Here is a 15400-nt window from a genome sequence, read left to right on the forward strand (position 1 = left end):
CAAAGCTGCACACAGTACTCCAGCTGCGGCCTCACCAGTGCCCTGTACAGTTGCAGCAAGACCTCCCTGCTTTTATATTCTATCCCCCTTGCTATAAAGGCCAGCATCCCATTCGCCTTCTTGATCACCTGCTGTGCCTGCAGACTGGGTTTTTGCAACTCGTGCACAAGGACCCCGAGGTCCCTCTGCACCACAGCATGCTGCAGCTTTTCGCACTTTAAATAGTAACCCCTCCTACTATTATTTCTGCCGAAGTGGACAACCTCACACTTGCTAACATTATACTCCATCAGCCAGGTCCTCGCCCACTCTCTCAGCCTGTCCAGATCCCTCTGCAGACTTTCCACACCCTCCACACAATTTGCTTTCCCACTCAGCTTTGTGTCATCAGCAAATTTCGTCACCCTACACTCAGCCCCCTCCTCCAGATCATCTATATAAATGGTAAATAGCTGAGGCCCCAGCACCGATCCCTGGAGGCTAGTCACCAACTGCCAAGCAGAATAGCACCCATTGATACCAACTCTCTGCCTCCGACTAGACAACCAATCCTCTATCCACGCTAACACCTTACCCCAACTCCGTGCACCCTAACCTTCTGAAGCAACTTTTTGTGAGGCATCTTATCAAACACCTTTTGAAGATCGAGAAACACCACATCCACCGGTTCCCCTCTGTCTACCGCACTAGTCACATCTTCAGAGAAATCCAATAAATTTGTCAAACACGACTTACCCTTAACGAATCCGTGCTGCGTCTGCTCTATCAAACCATTCCTTTCCAGGTGCCTCGCTATTTCTTCTTTGATGATGGATTCTAGCATTTTTCCAACTACAGACGTTAAACAACTGGCCTATAATTCCCTGCTTTTTGTCTGCCACCTTTTTTAAACAGCTGCGTAACATTAGCCGTTTTCCAATCTTCTGGCACTTCCCTGGAATCCAGCGAATTTTGGTAAATAATCACTCTGCCATTTCCTTCAGAACCCTGGGATGCATTCCATCCGGTCCTGGGGACTTGTCCACCATCAGTCCCGTTAGTCTATCAAGCACTACCTCTCTAGTGACAGTAATCGCATTCAGGCCCTCAACTCCTACCATCCTTCTATCTTTAATATCCGGATGCTCAAGGGGCCAGAATTAAAGGAGCACTGATATCTGGTAGGGTTGTGTGGCTGCAGAAGATTACAGAGATGAGGCCAAGGAGGGATTTGAAAACAAGGTTCAGAAGTTTAAAATGAAAATGTTGTTTGGGGGGAGCCAAAGTAGCTTTCGAGTGAATGGGGCTTGGGTGTGAGCTAAGACACTTGCAGCTGAGGTTTGGATGACCTGAAATTTAGACTGTGGAAGACCAGCCAGGAATATTGAATGACTCAAGGCTAGTGATATTGAAGGTAATGAATGTGATTGAAATAGGGGTGAAGTCAAGCAATGTCCGGAAGGCAGTCTGTAATGCATGAAGCTCATCTTGGGATCAAGTGTGCCAACAAGATTGCAAGGGCACTGGCTTAATCGCAGACTGTCGTCAAGGAGATCAGTGGAGTCAGTAGCTGGGAAATAACAGTTTGGAGCAGGGTCCAAATATAATGGCTTCAGTTTTGTCAATATTTAACTGGAGGAAATGTCTACTCATCTCACAAAAAACTCATGTAAGACACTGAACGGGCCTTATATCTGAAGGATTCTGTCCAATTCTGGGTACCATATTTTAGAAAAGATGTGAAAGCATTAGAGAGATTGTGGAAATCATGAGGAAAGTTCCAGGGATGAGAAACTTCAGTTACGTACATAGATTGGGACTGTTTTTCTTACAAAAGGTCTTAGAGAGGAATTAGAGGTATTCAAAAGCATGAAAGATCAAAAAAGAGTAAAAGCTACTTCCACTGCGGGAAAGATTAAGAATTGGGGGCACAGAGGTAAAAGGAGCAATGAAAAGGAAGCGAGAAGTTAAAGTCAATGTTAGTGGTCCCCTGAAGGGTGAGATTGGTGAGTTAGGAACACAGAAATGGCAGCAACACTTGATCAATACTTTGCCTCAGTTTTCATGGTGAAGGACACTAGAACCATTCCAATAGTGACAGGTTAATACAGAGATTTCTCAAAAGGAGCAACTTAAAACAATTGCCATCACCAGGGATGATCACCCATCACCAGGTATTGGGCAAACTATTGGAATTAAAGACAGACACGTTCCCAGGGCCTAAGGTTTTAAAGGGAGTGGCAGCAGAGATAGTGGAGGCATTGGTTATAAATATTCAAAAATTCTCTGGATTCTAGAAAGGATCCAGTGGATTGGAAAAAGGCTAATGTTAAGTCCCTGTTCAAAAAGGCAGAAAGGCAGGAAGAAAGAAAATATCGATCAGTTAGTTTAAATCTGTCATTGGAAAACTGATGGAACCCATTATTAAGGAAGTAGTTACAGGGCATTGGAAAGTCAAAACATAATCCATCAGTTAATGAAAGGTAAGTCAGGTTTGATTAATATGAAAAGTTCTTCAAAGATGGAACAAGCAAAGTGAATAATGGGGGGGCGGGGGGGGGTCCTGTAGATGTAGTCCATCTGGACTTCCAGAGGGCATTTGATAACATGCTGCACAAAAGGCTGGTACACAAAATCCCACAGGACTGGGGATAATATATTAGCTTGGATAGAGGATTGGCTAACCAACAGAAAGCAGGGAATGGGGGTAAATGTGTCTTTTATTGATTTACTAGTAATTAGTGCTGTGCCACAGGGTGCAGTCTTCCGACCCCAACTATTTATAATCTATATTGATGATTTGGACGCAGGAATAAAACGTACAATAGCCAAATTTGCCGATGACATTAAAATAGGTGGGAAAGCAAGTTGCAAAGAGGAAGTAAAAAATTTACAAATGGATATGGATAGGTTAGGCGAGTGGACCAAAATTTAAAATTTAGCGCAAATAAATGAGAAGTTTATCCATTGTGATCAGGGGAATAAAAAGGCAACTTATCTAAATAGAGAGAAGCTTCTAAATACTTAGGTGGAGGGGGGATACTGGGTATTTGTATGCATGAATTGCAGTAAGTTACTATACAGATACAGCAGGTAGTATAGAAGGCAAATGGAATTTTGGCATTTATTGCTGGAGTATAACAATAGGGTAGCACTATTTCAACTGTAAAGGGCGTGAGTGAGACTGCATCTGGAGTCCTTCTTCAAGTATACATAGTCCACGAGAAACACTATGATTACCTCCATCCAGTAGTTCAAAGAAAGAGGAAGTACTGGAAAGGTTGGAATCCTTTAAAGTTGATTTTTAAAAAATGCGGAGGGTGGGTGTCTGGAATATGCTGCCCAAGTAGGTGGTGGATGCAGAAACCCTAAAATTAACTGGATCTGCACCTTAAGTGTTATAAGCTAAGGGCTATAGGCCAGATGCAGAAAGATGGAAGTGAAGAGGACAACTAGGTGTCCTCGGGCTGGCATGGACAAATGACCTCCTCCTATGCTGTAACATTTCTAGTGTGCTAGGAGAACTAGTTTTGGCTCTAGAGGTGGTTCAGAGAGGGTTCACTAGGTTGATTCCAGGGATGAAGGACTTACTTGTCTTATGACGAAAGGTTGAGCAGTTTAGGCCCATACTTGGGAGTTCTGAAGAACGAGAAGATATCTAACTGAGCTGTAGAAGATGGTAAAAAAGGATCAACAGCGTAGATGTTGAACAGATATTTCCCCTTGTTGGACATTCTAGAATAAGATACTAAGGGGTGGCGGATTTAAAACAGAAATAAGCGAGAATTACTTCACTCCAAGGATTGTGAACGTGTGGAATTCTCTATCCTAGAGTGTAGTGGACACTGGAACAATAAACAAATTTGAGCAGATAGATAGGTTTTAATTAGGAGCAGGATGAAGGGTTATGGGGAGCAGGAAGGAAGGTGGGGATGAGGCCGAAATGAGATCAGCCATGAACATATTCAATGGTGAAGCGGGCTTGAGGGACTGAATTCCTACTCCAGCTCCATGTTCTTAGGAATTATAAGGAAAAACATTTTCATGCAGCGAGGGTTGGGATATGGAAGGCACTGCCTGAGAATGTGGCAGAGGGAGTTCAATTGAGACTTTCAAGAGGGAATTATTATCTTAAAGGGAAAATGTGCAGGCCCACGTGGAGAAGATGGGGGAGTGGTAACAGCCAGCACAGATACAACAGGTTGAATGACCTCTTCTGTGCTGTAACTATTTTGTTCTATGATTCCGTAGTGGATGTCAGATAGAGGGCCTGATTAGCAGTAACTGTGGAGGAGTGTGAGAAGTGGTTCAACAGCCCAAATCACTGGGATAAGAAAATTCAACACAAGCTGAGAATAACTGACAGTTTCAGATTTCCACTCGAACTGCCAGTATTGTCTTCAAGTGTGTAAATAGGAGACTGGATTTAGGGATCCTGTGAAATGTTATTTTTAATTGTCCTTACCTGAAATGTATATTGTTTGAGTTTGATTTCCTGAAATGTTGGATTTTTTTCCTCCTTTAGAACTTGCATGGACAGTCTTAAGGTTTGTAGACCCTGATTTCAGTTGTTTCTTGAAAAGAAGGGAAAGAACCTGCATTACAGAAAACTCTCTTTGGAACTGTTCAAATAATCATACTGAGGGACAGGTGAACACTTGGCTCACTACACTGGGCTGATGTTAGCTCATATTACAACCATCCACCCATATCCCATTTCTCTGCTAGCTGCACAACTTTTAACATTCTTCAAACATGTTGAATTGTTTCTTTAAATGCTTAGCTGAAGTTCAGAATGAATTCCATCCTTCAGTAATAAAGAAAAATTTCTCATAACCTTTCCTGTTATACCAATGGAAGTAATCGTACTTTGAACAGAAATTTCAAACACTGTTAGATCCCACTTACCTTCTCCAGTATTCTGTGATCTCCCTCTCACACCAGTCTGCTGAATGGACATCACAATTATCTCATTATTCTAACACTCATTCTATACTGATCAAAATATTCTAATCTACAAGCAATTGGAGAGGGAACAGGCCCGGAAAGTATCCAACAGATATCAAAGGACATTGGATTACAACTAAAGCAAGCCTACAGTATAGAAAGCTGCATTAAAATCACTTCCCCTTTTCATCTAAAACAAACTATTTTATACGCAAATACTTTCAATGCTTTTCACTTAAAGTTAAAAGATCTGCCTCTAGGTCAGATGGCACACTTGGGCTATACTTTCCAATATACCACAAACTTAATGAGTGCAGTCATATTATGAAGGCAAGTCAGCTTATTGTATTGTATCGATATTCTTCCAGCCCCAAATAAATAGCCAACAACGTCGACAAAAATTCTTATGCTGAATCCTATGAAGTGAACTATTTAAGTTATTAAAACAAAACACATTTTGTTCCACATATTTATAAACTCTGCAATTAAGTTACCTGGGCCAATAAAACAAAAATGATCCTCATTCAGAGATGGCATGATGCAAAATTCTCTCACTGGTGCAGAACGCAATCTATCCAAGGTTGCTGGGAAAGGTCACAAGACACAGGAGCAGAATTAGGCCACTCAGCCCATCGAGTCTGCTCTGCCATTCAATCATGGCTGATTTTTTTCTCATCCCCATTCTCCTGCCTTTTCCCCATAACCCCAATCCCCTTATTAATCAAGAACCAATCTATCTCTCTTAAGGCACCTTAAGGACACTCAATGACCTGATCTCCACAGCCTTCTGCGGCAAAGAAGTGCACAGATTCACCACTTTCTGGCAAAGGCGACTCACCAGGATGTTGCCTGGTCTCAAAGGAGCACAGAAGAAATTTAATTTTTACAATAAATGTCTCACCTTCTGTGGGGGCGTGTCATAAATTCCAGACTGTTTATTGTTCTTAGGTAATTCTGAAGTATTGGAGTACGGACTGGGGTCTTTGGGCCTTTTAGCTGCCGAGTTGTCATTCCTGTGTGTTTTACACCTAGCCTTTGCATCCACATTGGTGTTTTGCACATCCCTGATGAAAATCCCTTTGTTTGTAACACTAAAATGCTTCTCTAACACGGGAGACATTTCCAAATGTGAAGATTTGTTTTTTGGTGATGTTCCAAGATCGGACGAATGGGTAGTGTTTTGTTGAATGTTGCAAGATGAGTCCAACATGGTAGGAGTTTGACAACCAATTTCCGGCATCTCATAGTCATACAATAGTGATTGCTCAATGATCTTCCCTTCTTTCTCCAAATATTCATCCAGCAAGTCACTAACAAATGCTGATCTATTCTTAATAATTGCAGTGCTGGCATCTATTAAAGGGAGGAGGAATATTTTTCAGTACAAGTACCAAATTATGCAAGAGCTAATAAGAACATATTGAAATATTAAAATACAAATCTGCACAAATAAGCATCTTCCTAATTCAACGTTATATAATAGGGAAACAGAAAAGTATCTCCTTTGAACAACAGAGCTAGACAAGTATAACATAGATTTATGCTCAATGACGAACAAAGCCAATAATGGGATCTACCCTAGGTTATTGAGAAAGGCAAGAGAGGAAATTGCTGGGGCCCAAACAAAGACTTTTTTTTATCTTCACTAGCCAGTGGGGAGGTCCCAGAGGACTGTTAAGTAGCTATTATTGTTCCTCAGTTCAAAAAAAATGATACAGGGATAATCCAGGAAATTAGCGAGTCTCACATCACATATTGGAGAGGATTCTTAGGGATCGGATATTCACGTATTCGGAAAAGCATGGCGGGGCAGATCACGTCTTACTAACTTGATTGATTTTTGGGCAGGTGACAAAGGTGATCAATGAGGATAGAGTAGTGGGATATTGTTCACATGGATTTCAGTAAGGCTTTCCACATGATCCCTCATAATCTTCTGGGTAGGCCTACTAAGATCCAAGGACCCACAGTGACCTGGCTGCTTGGATTCAGAATTGGCTTGCCCATAAAAGTCAATATAGTGTTGGGTCTTTTTCTGGCTGGAGGTCCGTAACTAGTGGTGTTCTGCAGGGATTCATACTGGGACCTCTGTTGTTTGTGATATAGCTAAATGACTTGGATGAAACTGTAGATGGGTGGTTAAACAAGTTTGCAAACAACAAAAAAGATAGGTGGAGTTGTGGGTAGTGTAGAATGTTGTTCAAGGATATAGATCAGTTGCAGATATGGACAGAGAAATGGCCGATGGAATTTAACCTGGGCAACGTGAGGTTCTGCACTTTGGGAGATTAAGAGTAATTATAGTTAATGGCAGGACCCTGTGCAGCATTGATGTACAGAGGGATCTTAGGGTTCAAGTCCAGAACTCCCTGAAAGTGACCACGCAAGTAGATAGGGTGATAAAGAAGGCATATAGCATGCTTGCCTTTACTAGGGCACTGAGTTCAAGAGTTAGGAAGTTATGTTGCAGTTTTATAAATTTTTTGGTTAGGCTACACTTACGAATATTGCACTCAATGCTGGTCATCACCACATTATAGGAAAGATGTGGAGGCTTTGGAGAAGAGGTTTAGCAGGATGCTGCCTGGATCAGAAGGTATGATCTCTAAGGAGAGGCTGAAACAAACTGGGTTGTTTTCTCTTGAGCGACAGAGACTGAGACCTAATAGAAGTTTCTAAAATTACGAGAAGGTTTGACGGTCAGAATTTTTTTCCCCCCCAGAGTTGAAACTTCTAATACTAGGGGAGTTTAAGGTGCAAGGGGGAAGTTAAAAGGAGATGCAAGGGCCAAGTATTTTACACAGGGTGGTAAGTGTCTGGAACGCACTGCCTGGGGTGATGGTTGAGGCTACTATAATAGGGGTGTTTAAGGGGTTTTTAGATAAGAGCATGAATACGCAAGGAATAGAGGGATATGGACCAAGCGCAGGCAGATGGGATTAGTTTAATTTGACGTCATGTTCAGCACATCATTCCCATGCTGTACTGTTCTATAGCTTCTCAACTAAAACCAATAGCTTTCAATTCAAGTAGATACTGCACAGTCGCATATCAGCTTTAATAAATCTCTGCACAACAGAGACATTCAGGGAACTGGAATTAAAATAAAACACTTTATTTGATGATGTCTAGTTATTAATGGACGTTTTGTCAGTTGGGAAAGCAATATAATCAAAGCTACAAATTTTCACAACCAGAGGCAATACTGAGTTCCCAGCACAAGGACCACTACTGCAGAAATTTAACAGCCAGCAATAACTTCATGGAACAGTATAAGAGAGGAGGTCTTCTTTTGGCCCACTGAGTCTGCACTCCATCCCATGGGGAATTCCACTTAGACTGAGTGGATTCAGTTCTGAAAGATAACAAATGTTTCATTTAGGGCCAGGATTTGAAACCATACTGAAACGTTTCAAACTCCAGTGTTTTACTGCTAAACCTACGGACTCTGTCCAGGGGCATGCTGGTTTCAACAGTAGGGCATGCAACATACATAGGCTGGCTAACCCACCTTCTCACCTACTTCCAAGCTGATCCTATGATACAAGCATGTATACATCATACGTAAGTTACTACAGCTTAACTGAATTTGATCACAAGCCAACTAACTCTAACATTATACTGTCCATACTATACCACAGTTGGGGTGGACAGGCAAATGGGAGTGGCAACCCATTGTTTTTCAAAGGGCAGGAAGGAAAGTACCACCTTTGAGATGGTGGAAGGGTGGCACTTTCACATTAACTGGTGTGATCAGTAAGTTTGCGGATGGCACAAAGATGGCTGGACTTGCGGATAGCAATGAACAATGTCAAAAAATACAGCAGGATATAGATAGGCTGGAAAATTGGGCAGAGAAATGGCAGATGGAATTTAATCCAGATAAATGCAAAGTGATGCATTTTGGTAAAACTAATGTAGTGGGGAGCTATACAATAAATAAGAACATAAGTAGTAGGAGCAGGAGTAGGCCATCTAGCCCTTCGAGCCTGCCCCGCCATTCAGTAAGATCATGGCTGATCTGAAGTGGCTCAGTTCCACTTTCCCGATTTCTCCCCATAACCCTTAATTCCCTTGCCTACCAAAAACCTATCTACCCGTGACTTAAATATATTTAGCAAGGTAGCCTCCACCACTTCAACGGGCAGAGAATTCCAGAGATTCACCACCCTTTGAGTGAAGAAGTTCCTCCTCAACTCCGTTCTAAACTGCCCCCTCCCCCACAGCTTATCTTGAGGCTGTGCCCTCTAGTCCTGCTGTCCTTTCTGAGCGGGAAGAATCTCTCTACCTCTACCCTATCCATCCCCTTCATTATCTTATATGTCTCTATAAGATCCCCCCTCATCCTTCTAAACTCCAACGAGTACAGACCCAGTCTATTCAGTCTCTCTTCATAGTCCAACCCCCTCATCTCTGATATCAGCCTAGTAAACCTCCTCTGCACTCTCTCCAAGGCCAAAACATCCTTACGCAAGTGCGGCGACCAAAACTGCACACAGTACTCCAGCTGCGGCCTCACCAATGCCCTGTACAGTTGCAGCAAGACCTCCCTGCTTTTATATTCTATCTCCCTCGCTATAAAGGCCAGCATCCCATTCGCCTTCTTGATCACCTGCTGCACCTGCAGACTGGGTTTTTGCGATTCATGCACAAGGACCCCCAGCTCCCTCTGCACCATAGCATGCTGCAGCTTTTCGCCCTTTAAATAGTAACCCCTCCTACTATTATTCCTGCCAAAGTGGATAACCTCACACTTGCTAATGGCAGAACCATCAGGAGTATAGACACACAGAGGGGCCTGGGTGTGCAAGTCCACAGATCATTGAAGGTGGCATCACAGGTGAAGAAGGTGGTGAAGAAGGCATATGGCATGCTTGCCTTTATAGGACGGGGTATAGAGTATGAAAATTGGCGTCTGATGTTACAGCTGTATAGAACATTGGTTAGGCTACATTTGGAGTACTGGGTCCAGTTCTGGTTGCCACACTACCAGAAGGACATGAAGGCTTTGCAGAGAGTACAGAAAAGGTTTACCAGGATGTTGCCTGGCATGGAGGGTCTTAGCTATGAGGAGAGATTGGATAAACTGGGGTTGTTCTTCCTGGAAAGATGGAGAATGAGGTGTATAAAGGGGTATAAAATTATGAAGGGTATAGATAGGGTGAACAGTGGGAAGCTTTTTCCCAGGTCGGAGGTGACGAACACGAGGGGTCACAGGTTTGGGGGTAGGGGGGGATAACTCAGATATCAGAGGGGCGTATTTTACACAGAGGGTGGTGGGGGCCTGGAATGCACTGCCAAGCAGGGTGGTGGAGGTGGACACGCTGGGATCGTTTAAGACTTATCTGGATAGTCATATGAACAGACTGGGAATGGAGGGATATAAATGAATGGTCTAGTTGGACCAACAAGCAGCACACGCTTGGAGGGCCGAAGGGCCTGTTTCCTGTACTGTATTATTCTTTTCTTTGTTCTTTTGTAAGGGCACAGCCTCTCTAACACCATCACTGCAAAACTCACACTCCTCACCCCATTTCCTCAAATGCTTGACCCTCCCCACCCAATATCTGATTTACTGCATCCAGGATCCACTGGGACTTTCACCTTGGGCCTATTTATTGCCCTGGCAGCATCCTCTACTGAGGACTGATGCTGCCAGGATTGCAAGAGCTGCCAGCTACTCCCAAGGACAAGCTTACTCCCATTTGAGGGATGTCCCCAGTTAAGGGGTACAAGTCCCACACTTTTAGCATTGTTACTGCGGGGGAGGTTATATTTTGACCAACATTTTAGTCAGGATGGGGCAGGCAGGTGAGCAATACGCAGCCCCACCCCATAAAATCCAGTTGAGGAAGTCAATGGCCCAACACTGGTCTCGGTCAGGGAGTGGAGTTAGGAAAATAAATTTACCACTAGCTCTACAAATGTGAGAAGATGGCACAGGAGAAGGAAAGGCCAATGGCACAGTGTAAAATTGTTTACAAATGGTTTCAAGCGCAGAGACTATAGTTTTGTTTTATACATTGCTTCATAAACATTAATCCACATGATTCAGCAAAAAAGTTGCTTAGAGTCTTCCCGTGTGCCAATCATGGGCTAGGAAGTTAGAATAATATTCTTCCAGCTTGTGTTTTTGCTGACAAATGTGAATATCTGAAATCATAAAGTAAAAGCAAACGTGATAAATATTCTAGTTTACTTGAAGGTGATGGACTCAGTTTGTCATCAGGTGACCCAGGCTGCAGATTAAACTTGTGTTTCCAGCCCTTAATCTTGGTGAGATCATTTGTCTTTCCTGTCCGGGAGATAAATGGAATCCCAGTTTCTGAAAGAAAATAAGTCACAAGGTACTTAAACAGTGATAAAGGGAATGTGGAAGGGATCAACTATGTATACTCTTTCCAAATAACACTGCCCTCGGAGATTTTCTCTGTACATTCAGTAAATATTTACCACAAGAACAGTACTGTAATCATAGAAACATAGAAAATAGATGCGGGAGTAGGCCATTCAGCCCAGAGCCTGCTCCACCATTCATTTCGATCATCAAAATCAATATCCTGATCCCACCTTCCCACCCATAATCTCTTCACCCCTTTAATCCCAACAGCCAATTCTAATTTCTTCTCAAAATCATGTTTTGGCCTCAACTACTTTCTGTAGTAGTGAATTCCACACGTTCACCTCCCCACTGCCCACCAGTGGGAACATTCTTTCTGAATCGACCCTGTCTAATCCTATTAGGATTTTATAAGTTTCTATGAGGTCCCTTCTCACTCTTCTAAACTCCACTGAATACAATCCTAACTGTCTCTCCTTATATGATAAATCTGTCATCCCAAGAATCAGCCTGGTAAACCTTCGCTGCACTCCTATAGCAACGATATCCCTCCTCAGATAAAGGACACCCAAACTGCACACCATACTCCAGGTGTCACCTCACCAACACACTATACAATTGCAGTAAATATTCTTATTCCTACACTTAAATTCTCTTGCTATGAAGCCTAACATACCAATTGCCTTCTTTACTGCCTACTGCCTGCACACTTACTTTCAGTGACTCATGCATGAAGAAACCAAGGTCTCACTGAGTATCCACTTCTCTCATTCAACTAATACTCTGGCTTCCTGTTTTTGCTACCAAAGTAGATAACCTCACATTTAACTATATCTGCCATGTATATGCCCACTCACTCAGCATCGCTGCATCCTTCTCACAGTTCATTCTCCCACCCAACTTTGTATCATCTACAAATTTGGAGATGATATATTTAGTTCTCTCTTTCAAATCATTAACATATAATGTGAACAGTTGAGCTCCTAGAACAATCCCTGTAGTACTCCACTAGTAAATGCTTGCCAATTGGAAAAAAATCCATTTATGCCAACTTTTTGCATCCTATCTGCCATTATCCACAATCTCATGCACTTAAACCTTACATAGTCTGCCACGTGAGGTTGGTCGAGAGCCTTCTGAAAGTCTAAATAAATCACATCCACTCTCTTCCCCTAGTCAAATAGATTTGTCAAACATGATTCACCCTTTGTAAATCCATGTTGACTTTATAACCTAAAACTAAAGTAAAAATTAGCACAAATCCAGATTAATTAGAGATTTGCAGTTCAACACTTCAATAAACTGTAAATGCAGCTTCTGAGGTCAAGGTACACCTGTGTAATATATTATGTCTTTTACGTCTGCTTTACAAATGTCAGCCATAGACAAAGGCCTCAAGGACCTTTCCTTTTATCACATCCTCACCTTGACTGTACAGGATAGAAGATTAAAAATACTAATAGACCCTATAATAGTTTGTTAATTCTTCTACTATAGAAATATAAATGGAACCTTACCCCGAATTCCAGGAGACTCATTTACAGGAAAAGAAGAATTCAATTCAACATTTTGCACAGAAGCCAGTCCTAAATGTTTCACATTTAGACATTCGGTATGTTGGAAGTCACTTAATTTTATTCCAGCTAGATATTTTAAAAAATATAAATAGAGTAGAACAACTTTAAAGAATATTCAAATTATATCAGTCAGTTTACATCGCTCAGTTTCAGAATAGTTTTTAGAAGGAGTTATTACCAATATCTGGCCTTTTGGACTGTATGGATTTATACCAGTGATCGCTGTTACTGGCTCACTGATTGTACCATTCAAATGGTGCACGAGGGAAGAAACAGCATCAGCCACTTTAATCAAGACTACACTTACCCCATATAAATACAAGTTGAGAAGGGAATAAACTTTCAAAAAAATGAAGCAAAAGTATTGGGCTAGAATGTAGTGCAAGGCTGGTTATTAATGGTGATGTATCAGTACCCCAAGATCATTTTGTTCCTCGACACCATGTAGACTTGCGCCTTTCAAGTAATAAGTGATTTCCCTGTTTTTCTACTAAAATCTAACTACTTTGTCTTTATCTGTTTTGAACATCGTCGTCAATTATTATCTACCTGCAAGTTTACTAATACCCTCTTGTAACTTGATGCAGTCTACCTCAGTATTGACTATCTGTACCAAACCCCTCCCCCTCCCCCCCCCCACCCCCCTATCCAGTGTCATCTGGAAATTTAGAAATGGCGTTTTAAATTCCAACATCCCAATTACTCATGCAAACGACCAGAGGAGGTAGGGGATATGGGGCAGTTGGGAGCTTGAGATGGGCAATCGGGAGCTGGGCTGTTGGTCCTGGGCCAGTATTTCTGCCGTCTCTTATCATCACCTGTGGTATTATCCTGTCTGTCCCTTAATGGTTCTATTCCCAAGAGTCCCTTTTTTGCGGGCAGAAAATGTCATTTGATAATTTTATTTCATAATTTTGTCTTTTTTAAATTGTTTTTTATCACGTTTATCTGTATCAGTGGACTTAATATGCCTTTTTTCTAATTTAGTTTGGTCTTTCTTTGGTGACAAAATATATTTCCCTTGCACTCTTGTGAAATACCAGTTTAGCATTGTTCTACATTGTTGTTTGCTGATACATTAGTCCATTTCCCCAAGTTCTATTCTGTAAATGTTTAATACCATGTCAAGCTTGGGACAGTTAGATCACGATTAAAGCTGCTTCTGCATGCTCCACCTTTGGGAAGATCACATCGGGTATAGTGGCATTGTGATTATTTTACTTCAACTAGCAACCCAACAAGCTGGTCTAATGATCCAGAAAGCCTCCCAAGTTCAAATTCTACCATGGCATCATGGGAATTTAATACTCTTCAATAACTAAAATGTACAATAATTACAGTAATTCTGACCATTAACCTACTGCTTGTCACAACTTATTTAGTTCACTGATGTCCTTTGGAGAAGGAAATCTGTTGTGGCCAGTGTGAGACTTAAGAGTGAATCACATTGCTGTGGGCACCAAGTGCCCTCTGAAAAGATCCCCCACCCCTCAATTCCATAACGTCCAACAGCACTGAGGGAGTACTTCCAGCAAACATCTGCAATGGTTTACCACCCACTTCTCATTGACAATTAGGAGTAGGAAATAAATGAGAACTACAGAATCCCTACAGGCCTATCGAGTCTGCACTGACTCTCCGATACAACATCTTTACCCAGGCCTACACCACTTGCCCTATCCCATACCTCTCATATTTACCTCACTAACCTACACATTTTGGGACACTAAGAGGAATTTAAGCATGACCAATCCATTTAACTTGTATGTCTTTGGGCTGTGGGAGGTAGCCAGAGGAAACCCGGAGGAAACACAGGCAAACAAGAGAAGATCATGTAAAGAAGTCACTCAAGGCTGGAATCAAACCCAGGTCCCTGACACTGAGGCAGCAGTGCTAACCATTGTCCTACCATGCTGGCCTTTCCAGTGATGCAGAAAAGATACTTCCTACTCTCCCAGTTTGACACTTTCCATTTGGCTCTGGGTGCCAATACTGGCCTGAGGGCCTCTCCACATGTCAAGGGCGTTCCTTTCCAGCCAGAAATCAACTGTTTATTCCTATGTCTAGATTAGATTTTAACCCAGATCTGAAACAAGAAGGTCATTGCCCATGCACATTTTTGCCCATATGCAGTGGTTGAATGAAATTTTGACAATCACAAATGGGTCCAAGAGAAAAGAAAATGTACCAACATTTCTGGAGCGCTGGATGAAGTATTTCATGTGTCCCACTCCATCTCAGATCATTTCGTAGTTTATGCTCAAGGTTTTCAATCTCCAAGTCACCTGGGTGAAAGTTTTAATGTTAGGAATCAGATTGCCAGAATAACTGGAATACTCCCTTTGCATTTTAGAACAACCTTCTACATCAAACAGTCTGAGAATCGAGACTAAACTAGAATGCCAAATACTTGGTTTTCCCCCCTAAGCTTCTTAACTGCTGAAATAGTTCCATCCTTTCTGCTGTTTGGTGTCTCCATCGTCCCATAACTAGTTTGCACCATTAATTTCTTCCTGGTGATTATATTCCACCACACGAAATTCTCAAAACAGGAAAC

At 42.0% G+C, this 15400-nt stretch overlaps 1 protein-coding gene across 2 annotated transcripts in view; it reads right to left on the bottom strand.

The window, feature by feature from the left end:
• Positions 1–15400, bottom strand: part of LOC145337177 (uncharacterized) — a 130088-nt gene that overhangs the window by 85530 nt on the left and 29158 nt on the right. For both annotated transcript variants that reach the window (XM_080181975.1, XM_080181974.1), the window contains exons 4-8: positions 15036–15128; positions 12784–12909; positions 11126–11251; positions 5828–6279; positions 4445–4553 (exon numbers count right to left, since the gene is read on the bottom strand). In XM_080181975.1, coding sequence (XP_080038101.1) covers positions 4445–4553; positions 5828–6279; positions 11126–11251; positions 12784–12909; positions 15036–15128 — 906 coding nt within the window. The remainder of the gene's footprint in view (positions 1–4444; positions 4554–5827; positions 6280–11125; positions 11252–12783; positions 12910–15035; positions 15129–15400) is intronic.

Source organism: Carcharhinus amblyrhynchos, unplaced genomic scaffold (assembly GCF_965287045.1).
Source record: "Carcharhinus amblyrhynchos unplaced genomic scaffold, sCarAmb.v2.hapA scaffold_44, whole genome shotgun sequence".
Classification (NCBI taxonomy): domain Eukaryota; kingdom Metazoa; phylum Chordata; class Chondrichthyes; order Carcharhiniformes; family Carcharhinidae; genus Carcharhinus; species Carcharhinus amblyrhynchos.